The 12293-nt window shown below is 40.1% G+C and overlaps 1 protein-coding gene across 1 annotated transcript in view; it reads right to left on the reverse strand.

The window, feature by feature from the left end:
* The window catches only part of LOC141092487 (probable cation-transporting ATPase 13A5), a 93703-nt gene that overhangs the window by 50923 nt on the left and 30487 nt on the right, over positions 1-12293 (reverse strand). The window contains exons 9-12 of the mRNA XM_073578660.1: positions 10387-10518; positions 10116-10286; positions 8107-8264; positions 1559-1747 (exon numbers count right to left, since the gene is read on the reverse strand). Coding sequence (XP_073434761.1) covers positions 1559-1747; positions 8107-8264; positions 10116-10286; positions 10387-10518 — 650 coding nt within the window. The remainder of the gene's footprint in view (positions 1-1558; positions 1748-8106; positions 8265-10115; positions 10287-10386; positions 10519-12293) is intronic.

Raw genomic sequence — 12293 nt, forward strand, 5'->3', positions numbered from 1 at the left:
CACTGATGGTAAAAATAGACACATGGATAACACTCTGATGGAAAACACTGATGACACACTGATGGTAAAAATGGGCACATGGATGACACACTGATGGAAAACACCAATGACCCACTGATGGTAAAAATGGACAAATGGATGACACACTGATGGAAAACACCGATGACCCACTGATGGTAAAAATGGACACATGTATGACACACTGATGGAAAACACTGATGACACACTCATGGTAAAAATGGGCACATGGATGACACACTGATGGAAAACACCGATGACCCACTGATGGTAAAAATGGACACATGGATGACACACTGATGGAAAACACCGATGACCCACTGATGGTAAAAATGGACACATGGATGACACACTGATGCACAACACTCATGACACATTGATGGAAAACAATGATTACCTTGGTAACGTTTTTCCACGTACATATTTTATATGGACACGTGAAGGAGGCCTTAAATAGTAAAATACTGGGTAAAGCTTCAAATGAAATAAAACTTAAACATAACGTTTTTTTATTCTTCACCAACACAGCCATATGAAGGTTTTTTTGTGAACAAGTTGTAGATTTGAATTACATCAATCATTTTTCCATACAACATATTGAAAAATGGGGAAACAAAAGTAAAGTGCAATGAAATTGCAAAAAAGTGGGGTTTTGTTTTTACAGTGTTCACAGTCTGGTAAAACCTCATAATATGATTCTCTATGTCAGTACAATTATGGTGATTCCAAACATGCATGTTTTTTTCTTTCCTTAAAAATGTAGTTTATGTTGATATTTTCTGATATCCCATAACTTTCTTTTCTTTTGTTGATAGAGCTGTGTGGGGGCTTGTTTTTTATGTAACAATCTGATGTTTTTATTAATAACTTTTTTGGATAGATTCCTTTTGATCTCTTTTTATTGAATTTTTTTAAGAAAATTTGGCAACCACTTTTATGTTGTTCACCATGCAGGGTAACTAATGTGTTAATTTCATAATAAGGTTTTTTAAAGAAGTACTCTAATGAACTTTTTCTTCCCCTCCTACACCCGCGTATATGTGTATGTAGTGTATCCGGTATCCAGTATCTAACTTCGTTCTGCTCCGCTTCTCCATAATGTAACTGCTCTTTCAGACTCTTTGGGTCACACTCACTCTGTGTGACCCAGAAGTTGCTTTTATAGTGTAAACCTAAGGAGCATAAGAACAAGGCTCTATAGGCAAACATTGTAAAAGAGACTTTCAGCTCACAAATAGAGCACAGGATAATTTGGATAGTCTGAATTGTCATCACTAAAGTCACAAGAGGAGCAGAACACTGCTGGAAACCAGAGAAGATAGCAAAACATGAGTACATTATCGTACTAGAATTACACAATATACCGTACATAGGTATAGGGGAAAATAATGGGAGAGCTTCTTTAAGATTTTACTGATACCAATTTTGACTACATATACAAAAAAATGCATTGACCATATCCAATACAGTTAGTCACCAAAGGTTAATATATTGAAGGTGAACAAACAAAATGAGTAAAAGAAAATAAGAATATATTTACTTTGTCAAAACAGAAGAGGTTAAGCTGGCCGCACATGTTGATTCTATCAGGGCTAATACAAAATATAGTCTTTTTCTTCAATCTGCTTTGACCGTATAGAATTCCCACAGTTAGAGCAGCAGGTATAATAGGACAAATTGCAGAAGTTAAAAGCACAAGTGACTCCACAATAATTCTCCCAGCTGAAACCTATTAAAAATATAAAAACAACATGTGAGATCTATATTAGAAACAAACATAAAAGGGTTGCCCACTACTCAGACACCCCCTTCTGAATCCCTATATTTCCCTCTAGTAAAATAATAATACCTATACTCACTTCAGCAGATGGCGCCGTTGCGGTGAAGTTGGCGCTGGCTCTCCCATGACAATGTTATGTAATGCGATCTCTGTGGCCAATCAGCATTGGCATCATTCTCCTCTCCTATGGACATAATTGACATCCAGATGAAATGGGAGTTTTAGCTGCTTTCTCACTTCCTCCGGATGTCTTGCTGTGTCTGAATAAAGGGACAGTGAAGAGAGTACTGTTTGGCTGCAGTGACTGTTATGTCATGCGAACCCTAGGAAAGCTAGTGCCAAAGCTGCTGGAAAAGCGCTGGCACCAGAGGTGTATATAGGTGTTATCATTTTACTGGGAAGAAACATAGAGATTCAGAAGGGATTGTCTGAGTAGTGGAAAACCCCTCTAATCAGGGGGGGATTTAGAAGAGCATCGAGCCCTGTTTCTGAAATGTTCAGGAAAAACAATTCAGTTAATTGTTGTATATTTGTCCTCTGCACTAGGTCGAGCTAACTGCATATGAATTTATTATCAACTTCAATGAGACCTGTATAAATCACAGGTGGGTGTGTTCCCACTAATGTCAGATACAGGAAAATAGAATTATGCTATATATGTGTAGAAAACAAGTGGATTCTGGAATTCTGAACCAATTTATTAAAGAGAACCTTTGTCACCAGGTCAAAAGTGTACAATTTTATTTTATTCCCACTGCTCCCCCGAATATTCAGTTTTGTTTTGGGTTTTTCTCAAATCCACCATATGATTCCAAAGATCTAGGCTTTTTTATTCAATGCTAATTTTTATGGTCTTAACCCAAGTGCTCACATACTGTGCATGTCTTGAAGCGATAAACATGGCTGACCTTCACAGAGGAGTCAAAGATCAGTCTCCGAGCCACTGTAAGCTCTGCTCTTCTAAGATCAGGCTTCATCTTTGCTTCCGGACATGCACAGGGCACCTCTGGAGCCAGGAAGAGTACACCAGCCTTCAAAGATGCATTGACATATAGGAAAGAAAGCCATGTACATGTGGGAATATTAGTCTGGGGAAAACAATGCTTCATGGACTAATTAAAAGGCTATTTGCACATTAAAAACAGACTTTAAAAATACTTTTTTAAACATATGTTAATGTATCATCCAGGATAAAGTTAGGCAGGGTATTTTTAAGTCAATGTACAAATGCTGGTGGGTTGGAGGACCTTTCAGGTTCCCTTTTTTTTAAAAAAATTAATTGTTGTGAGTTCATTTTCCCCTTCACTACTGAGGCCCGGTGAACTCCCTCTTCTGGTGAAGAAAGGTAGTGAGCCTGATTATCAAACATCTGAGCTTAATGATGATGACTGGCTGAGTGGAGTTGCTGACTGGATATAAGGCCGCCCACGCCCTTTTGCCCTGCGGGTGATTTCTCTGTGGGATCCTTGGAGACCAGTCTGAATTCCTGCTCATCTAAAGCTAAGTTTTCTGCTCTGCCTTTTGCATTTTTGCTTTGCCTTTGTTTTGCTTTGTTTTTCTGGATTTCTGCCATTCCCTGCTGGGGTGAGCTGAATTCCTTTAGCTCTGTCTTCAGAAAGTACCTGAGTGCTGATATAGCTTTTGAAGTGTAGCTGCTTCAGGGTCTTTTTCCATATCAGCTTGTTGGCTTATGTCTTTGAGAGGGTTTTTGCAGATTGCAGACAGCAACCGTCCTTTCCTGTCCTATTTAGTTAGTTTTGGGCCCCATCGTTTGCTCAGCCTATCTTTCTGCCTGTGTGAGTGTTTTTTCATCTTGCTTCACCGTCATTATATGTTGGGGGCTGCCTTTTGCTTTGGGGTCTGCTCTGGGGCAGTTTAGATTTCCTTTTCTGTCTTTAGGCTATATAGCTCTCCGGCTGTGATCGAGGGGTCTAGGGCACCGTAGGAACCCCCCACGGCTACTGCTAGTTGTGTTGATAGGTTCAGGGGTTTGCAATCTGATAGTTGCCAACTTCTCTGGTTTTCTGGACGTAGCTTCTATTTTTGTGTCTGCCTCCTACGGTGACTCAATCATAACAATTAATACTTAGGGGAGCAATGGCAGTAAAAAGTAAAATAAGAATAAAAGGAGTAGTTACACTTTCCTGCCAATGACCACCATTAACTCATGCAGAATCCTAGTCCTAGACAATATATTAATAATTATATAAAATAATAAAATTGACCTCCAGTTATATTAGATATTAACCCATATCCACAATATATAATGTACAGCAACACTCCTTTTTCACTTTAGTCCTCTGGATGAATTTGATATAAACTGCTAAATCACTTTACACTGTGTGCAGAATTACTATGCAAATGAGTATTTTGATCACATCATCCTTTTTATACATGTTGTCCTACTCCAAGCTGTATAGGCTTGAAAGCCAACTGCCAATTATGTAAATCAGGTGATTTGCATCTTTGCAATGAGGGGTGTGGTCTAATGACATCAACACCCTATATAAGGTGTGCTTAATTATTAGGCAACTTCCTTTCCTTTGGCAAAATGGGTCAGAAGAGAGATTTGACGGACTGTGAAAAGTCAAAAATTGTGAGATGTCTTGCAGAGGGATGCAGCAGTCTTGAAATTGCCAAACTTTTGAAGCGTGATCACCAAACAATCAAGCGTTTCATGGCAAATAGCCAACAGGGTCACAAGAAGCGTGTTGATAAAAAAAGCGCAAAATAACTGCCCATGAATTGAGGAAAATCAAGTGTGAAGCTGCCAAGATGCCATTTGCCACTAGTTTTGCCATATTTCAGAGCTGCAATGTTACTGGAGTATCAAAAAGCACAAGGTGTGCCATACTCAGGGACATGGCCAAGGTAAGGAAGGCTGATAAACGACCACCTTTGAACAAGAAACATAAGATAAAACGTCAAGACTAGGCCAAGAAATATGTAAAGACTGATTTTTCTAAGGTTTTATGGACTGATGAAATGAGAGTGACTCTTGATGGGCCAGATGGATGGGCCCAAGGATGGATCAGTAAAGCCAGAGAGCTCCACTCCGACTCAGACGCCAGCACGGTGGAGGTGGGGTACTGGTATTGGCTGGTATCATCAAATATGAAGTTGTGGGACCTTTCCGGGTTGAGGATGGAGTGAAGCTCAACGCCCAGACCTACTGCCAGTTTCTGGAAGACACCTTCAAGCAGTGGTACAGGAAGAAGTCGGTATCGTTCAAGAAAAACATGATTTTCATGCAGGACAATGCTCTATCATATGCAACCAAATACTCCACAGCGTTGCTGGCCAGTAAACGTCTAAAAGAAGAAAAAATAATGACATGGCCCCCTTGTTCACCTGACCTGAACCCCATAGAGAACCTGTGGTCCCTCAAAAAATGTGAGATCTACAGGGAAGGAAAACAGTACACCTCTCGAAACAGTGTCTTGGAGGCTGTGGTGGCTGCTGCACGCAATGTTGATCGTAAACAGATCAAGCAACTGACAGAATCTATGGATAGAAGGCTTTTGAGTGTCATCGTAAAAAAGGTGGCTACATTGGTCACTGTTTTTTTTTGGTTGTTTTTGAATGTCAGAAATGTTTATTTCTAAATTTTGTATTGTTATAATGGTTTACCTGGTGAAACTAAACAAGTAAGATGGATATATATTTGAGTTTTATTAAGTTGCCTAATAATTCTGCACAGTAATAGTGACCTGCACAAACAGATATCCTCCTAAGATAGGCAAATCTAAAAAAAACCCACTCCAACTTCCAAAAATATTAAGCTTTGATATTTATGAGTCTTTTGGGTTGATTGAGAACATAGTTGTTGTTCAATAATAAAAAGAATTCTCTCAAATACAACTTGCCTAATACCGGTAATTCTGCACACTGTGTAGATCCCCAGGAGTGTCATAGGAATGGTATCACTAGTGTAACCTTTCTAGGTCTAAGAAAGATGATCAGCAAAGTAGACCCAAAATAGCGTAAAATACATAAAATAACAAACACAGCAGGTTCTTACTCTCCCTGGGTCCAGTAACGACTGTCCGCCGCTGCTCTGTACTCAGTGCTTTGGCTGCTACGGTGATGACAGATCGATAGTGCACATCATCCCTGCAGCCATTCATTGACCTCGGCAACTCATTCCAGGTACCACAGAACAGCCACTGAGTTCAATTATCAATTATATCAATTAATTGTCGACTGTGGTGAAGTGCGCTGTCGATGTGATATCACCAATGCAACCAAAACACCAAGACTGGAGCAGCAGTAGGCAGCTATCGCTTGAAGGTTGAGTACCTACTGTCTTTGTTATTTTCGGTATTTTACAGCATTTGGCGACCACTTTGCTCATAAACTTTAACCTTTCTTAGTTCTAGATGTTTATCCAATAGTATAGAAACCTACACCTACAAAACTTAAAATAAAACATTGCTTCGGCATGCCAGAAAAGCAGACAAATAATTCCATAGGATCAAATGAACACTCCAGCCTCTATTTAATTAATTAATTAATGATAACTCTTGTAATTACAGTGGGGAAAAAAAGTATTTAGTCAGTCAGCAATAGTGCAAGTTCCACCACTTAAAAAGATGAGAGGCGTCTGTAATTTACATCATAGGTAGACCTCAACTATGGGAGACAAACTGAGAAAAAAAAATCCAGAAAATCACATTGTCTGTTTTTTTTTCATTTTATTTGCATATTATGGTGGAAAATAAGTATTTGGTCAGAAACAAAATTTCATCTCAATACTTTGTGATATATCCTTTGTTGGCAATGACAGAGGTCAAACGTTTTCTGTAAGTCTTCACAAGGTTGCCACACACTGTTGTTGGTATGTTGGCCCATTCCTCCATGCAGATCTCCTCTAGAGCAGTGATGTTTTTGGCTTTTCGCTTGGCAACACCGACTTTCAACTCCCTCCAAAGGTTTTCTATAGGGTTGAGATCTGGAGACTGGCTAGGCCACTCCAGGACCTTGAAATGCTTCTTACGAAGCCACTCCTTCGTTGCCCTGGCGGTGTGCTTTGGATCATTGTCATGTTGAAAGACCCAGCCACGTTTCATCTTCAATGCCCTTGCTGATGGAAGGAGGTTTGCACTCAAAATCTCACGATACATGGCCCCATTCATTCTTTCATGTACCCGGATCAGTCGTCCTGGCCCCTTTGCAGAGAAACAGCCCCAAAGCATGATGTTTCCACCACCATGCTTTACAGTAGGTATGGTGTTTGATGGATGCAACTCAGTATTCTTTTTCCTCCAAACACGACAAGTTGTGTTTCTACCAAACAGTTCCAGTTTGGTTTCATCAGACCATAGGACATTCTCCCAAAACTCCTCTGGATCATCCAAATGCTCTCTAGCAAACTTCAGACGGGCCCGGACATGTACAGGCTTAAGCAGTGGGACACGTCTGGCACTGCAGGATCTGAGTCCATGGTGGCGTAGTGTGTTACTTATGGTAGGCCTTGTTACATTGGTCCCAGCTCTCTGCAGTTCATTCACTAGGTCCCCCCGCGTGGTTCTGGGATTTTTGCTCACCGTTCTTGTGATCATTCTGACCCCACGGGGTGGGATTTTGCGTGGAGCACCAGATCGAGGGAGATTATCAGTGGTCTTGTATGTCTTCCATATTCTAATTATTGCTCCCACAGTTGATTTCTTCACTCCAAGCTGGTTGGCTATTGCAGATTCAGTCTTCCCAGCCTGGTGCAGGGCTACAATTTTGTTTCTGGTGTCCTTTGACAGCTCTTTGGTCTTCACCATAGTGGAGTTTGGAGTCAGACTGTTTGAGGGTGTGCACAGGTGTCTTTTTATACTGATAACAAGTTTAAACAGGTGCCATTACTACAGGTAATGAGTGGAGGAAAGAGGAGACTCTTAAAGAAGAAGTTACAGGTCTGTGAGAGCCAGAAATCTTGATTGCTTGTTTCTGACCAAATACTTATTTTCCACCATAATATGCAAATTAAATGAAAAAAAAACAGACAATGTGATTTTCTGGATTTTTTTTTCTCAGTTTGTCTCCCATAGTTGAGGTCTACCTATGATGTAAATTACAGACGCCTCTCATCTTTTTAAGTGGTGGAACTTGCACTATTGCTGACTGACTAAATACTTTTTTTCCCCACTGTAGATAAATGTATAATTCTTTTAGATTTTTTTATAGCATTTGAATTATTTAATAATGAAGTATAACAGGCAGAATGAAAGGGTTTTATCCACTGAACAGTCAATTCCAAAAACTGTTTTGAAATGTCAACTCTGACTTCAAATCGACAATGATGGCAAAAAACACAATACCTTTCTCTGTGCAAATATGATGACTGCGTATAAAATTCCAACAACAGCAAGAAAACCCAAAAATATGAAAAACCATTTCACGTCTCTGTGCAGCTTGAAATTTAAGGGTTTTGGATACAATATGGACCGAACCATATCCCCTTTAGTGGTATTAAAGCCTAAGAAAAAGTCAAGAGAGAAAATTAGTGAATTGATGGACAAAAAATCCTGCATCACCGGTGAAGAAGAAAGGACTCTACTGACATAACTCAGGACCAGGTAAACACATAAAGGTGGCAGCAGTCCTTAATCCCTTCATGCCATTTTTCATTTTTTCATTTTTGGTGTTTACTCCCCTTACTCTAAGGGCCATAACTTTTTTATTTTTCCATCAATATAGCCATATGAGGACTTGATTTTTTGCAGAACAATTTATATGTTTGAGTGACTCCAATCTAATTATCATGTGATGCACTGAAAACCAGGAAAAAATTGTAAGTGCGTTGAAATTTAAAAAAAAAATGAAATTTTACAATTGTTTTTTGAGTGTTTTATATACCATGTTCATTAGGGCTCATACTCACATGCGAGAAACTTGGACAAGTCTCGCTCGTCAATACCCGGTACTACCGCCAGCACTCAGATTGGAGTGTTTAGCTGCATGTGTTTATCAGGATCCCGACAGCGCCGGCGTACAGCCTCCGCAGAGCAGGGACTCACCCGCACTGTAGAGACCCCTGGGGATCAGGACAGCCAGAAAGTATAGGTGTACAGGACCTGAGTGATGAAGCTTAGCAAGCCGGCACAGGACCTACGGTCACGTGACTGCAAGGGGGCGGGGCTTAGCATCCTGCTTTCAGAGAAGACAGAAAACTCAGAGTCAGGCAAAACGGAGTTCATGCACAGTATGGACAGCGAGGTACAGGAGGGATAAACAGACGGGAGGTCAGACAAAGCCAAAGGTCATACACAAGAGGACGACGTGGTACCAAGGGGACGAGCAGAGAGAAGTCGGGTCACAAGCAGAGAGTCATACACGAGAGGTAGCGCAGTACAAGAGGGAAAGGCAGAACTCGTAACAGGGACAGAACCGGATCAAAACCAAACAGGCAAGCAAGATATCAGGCACAAGGCACACGTACGCACAAGGTCAACTAACTCAGCCGAGGGCAGGAGTATAACTGACACCGGACCTAGGTCCAGTGAGCATTAAATAGCCGCCCTCTGCTAGGGAGAGGCGGAACAATTAACCCCCAGTCAGACCAGGACGGGCCAAAGCGAAACCCCATCCTGGATCATGACAGTGTTTTTATGCAGCTGAATGCACAGATCCGAGTGCCGGCGGCAGTGCCGGCTATTGACGTGCGAGACTCGTCCGAGTTTCTTGCATGTGAGTATGAGTTTTTATACGATAAAACTGAACTGGCAATATGATTCTACAGGTCAGTATGAGCTAGTAGATACCAAACAAGCATACTTTATTCTTTAATTAAGGGATGAAAAAAATTTGGAAATTTGTAATAACATTTTTTTCTAGTTTTTTCTATTGCCTAGGCACTTTCAGTTTTCGAGATACGGGACTGTGTGAGGGCTTATTTTTTTGCATTTACTGATGCCATTTTGGGGTATATATGATCCTTTGATTGCTTTTTATTGCATTTTATTGCAATGTTGCGGCTGCAAAAAAAAGTAACTCTGGTGTTTTTATTTTTGTTCACATTACACTGTTTACCGATTGGGTTAATTTATTTTATATTTTGATAGATAGATTTTACAAATAGAGCAGTACCTAATATGTTTCATTTTGTGGTTATTTTATTTTTTTAATGGAAAAAAGGAGGGGATTTGAACTTTGTGAGGTTTTTTTTCCTATTTTAAGAACATTTTTTTACATTTTTACTGTATATAATAGTATCTTTAGGGGACATGAAGCTGATATTGTCTGATCACTTGTGCGAGACACATCAAAGCCAGTGAGCCGGCATAAGACGAACCAGTAGGTCATACATGGGAAAGGGGTTAAGACTCACCAGTCCTTAAGACTACAGCTCTGGCTGGACCTTGTGCAGTGGATTCAGTCCTTATTACTTCAGTACCACAAAACAAGACATGGCGCCTGTAGTCTTCTCCACTGTACTGCTTCCATGGCATAGTGTCATCTCCATGTGGCAGTTGTGTTTTTGTCACGGGAATACATTCACCTGAAGGAATACAGAAAATGGACAAAATATAGGTAGCTTATAAAATAGTTTTATATCTGTATTTTAGCAGTCAGTGCTCAGGTTTTGGATTGTCACCTACCTGTTAACATTCCCTCATTGACAATACAAGTTCCATTGATTAAAATGGCATCACAAGACATGAAAAAGTTCTTGCCAGTTAAAACAATAATGTCCCCTGGAACTAACTGTCGAGACTCAATTTGACTGCACTCTGGAAGAAATTGGAGAATTCTCATTAGTCCCTTAGTCATAGTTCAGGAATTTTTTTACAAATTATTGCTGTATTTATTTTACTACATACATTTTGAGCCTTATACTTAGAGTACACACACACACTGGCATATAAGACGGGCGAGTTCCATCCAATGTTTTGTCAGATAGCACTCAACCCAATGTTATACTATGGGGCAGTGCAGATGCCTGTTTGGCATGAGAAAACATTTGCAGCATGCTGTGTGTGCCTTTGATTTACGGATCACATGCACTCATGCAAGTCTATGGGTGCTAGTGAAACATCGGACTGCACTCGGATGTCATTGTAGGGCAGTCCGTTTTACGCTCACAGAGACAATAGAGAAGATGGAAAAATTACGTTTTCTATCTTCTTCGCACCTGTGATACGATTCTCTCATGCGAGAGAATCAGATTACACTCGGATAAATCTCTGACAGAGTTTGAGCCAAGTGTTATTAGCATAATTGTCCCAATTATCGCGCACAAGAGACAGTGTGAGCTTACCCTAAGAAAAAAAATAATATTAAAAGGTTTAAAAGGAAACTGTCAGTAGGATCGACACTCCTAAATTGTCTGTGTGGCAGCTTTTTTTTTGCGGCATAAGATCACATTTTTGTTTTTATTTATATTCGTCTTTTTGATCGCATTTTATTCCACTTTTTGTTTGTCAGAATAATGATAAAGTATTGTTTTTTGCCTTGTTTTTAATTTATTTATTCCTTTGCGGTCTTCACTAAAGGCGTTAACTAGTGGGACAGTTTTATAGGTCAGGTCGTTTCCAATACCAAATATATGTTATTTTTTTTTCACTTTTTTACTTTGTCCCTCTATGGGACTTTCACTTTTTGCAATCTGATCGCTTGTAAAGCATAGCAAAGCAGTGGCAGATCAGAGAGCAGAGGTGGCTCCCTCCCTCTGCTTTCCTGATAAAAACTGCGATCAACACCAATCATAGTTCTTAGGGGGTTAAAGTTCCGGGAGTGGTGCGGGCATCGCTCCTGCACTGAGTGCCGGGTGTCAGCTGTCAGAATCAGTTGACACTTGGCGGCGATATTGTACCCACTGCCCATTTGCACGCAAAATCACCCTGACGTATCCAGGCGTCCAAGGTCTGTAAGTACGAGGCAACCTGGACATATGGATATGTCTAAGTTCGTAAAGGGGTTAAAGAGAATATGTCACCGGGTATTCCTGCCTATCCTTAGGGTAACATAATGTAGAGACAGAGAACTTGATTCCAACGATATGTCACTTACTGGGCTGTTTGATGTAATTTCGATAAAATCAATGTTTAATCAGTAGGGAATAATCCCTAAAGAACTTGTAAAACTATGTAGTTCTGCGCATTCATGAGTTCTGTACATCCACACCCCCAGAGTTTATTGGCAGCTTTCTGCCTATGCACAGTATACACAGAATGCTGGTGTGAGTGAGGTCGTACAGAGATAAGCATTATGAGATCTGGAAGATCTGCAACATATAAACCTGCATTTTTATCCAAACTGCAGCAAGAAGCCTAATAAGTGATACCTTGGTGAAATCAGGGTCTTTGCCCTTCCATCATGCTGCTCTCAGATGAGGTAGAAAAAACTAGGAAAAGCCTAGTGACAGATTCATTTTAAAGGAGCTTTTTGCATTAATTATGACAATGAAATCATCTGATCCTTGTAATTCATTAACATGCTTTAATGTAAAAAAAAAGTATGCAAAAAGTAAGGATTGCTTAAAAAACATATAACATGTGTAAGGAGA

This window comes from Dendrobates tinctorius, unplaced genomic scaffold, assembly GCF_039654945.1.
Source record: "Dendrobates tinctorius isolate UK_male_01 unplaced genomic scaffold, ASM3965494v1 ptg000060l, whole genome shotgun sequence".
Taxonomy (NCBI): Eukaryota; Metazoa; Chordata; class Amphibia; order Anura; family Dendrobatidae; genus Dendrobates; species Dendrobates tinctorius.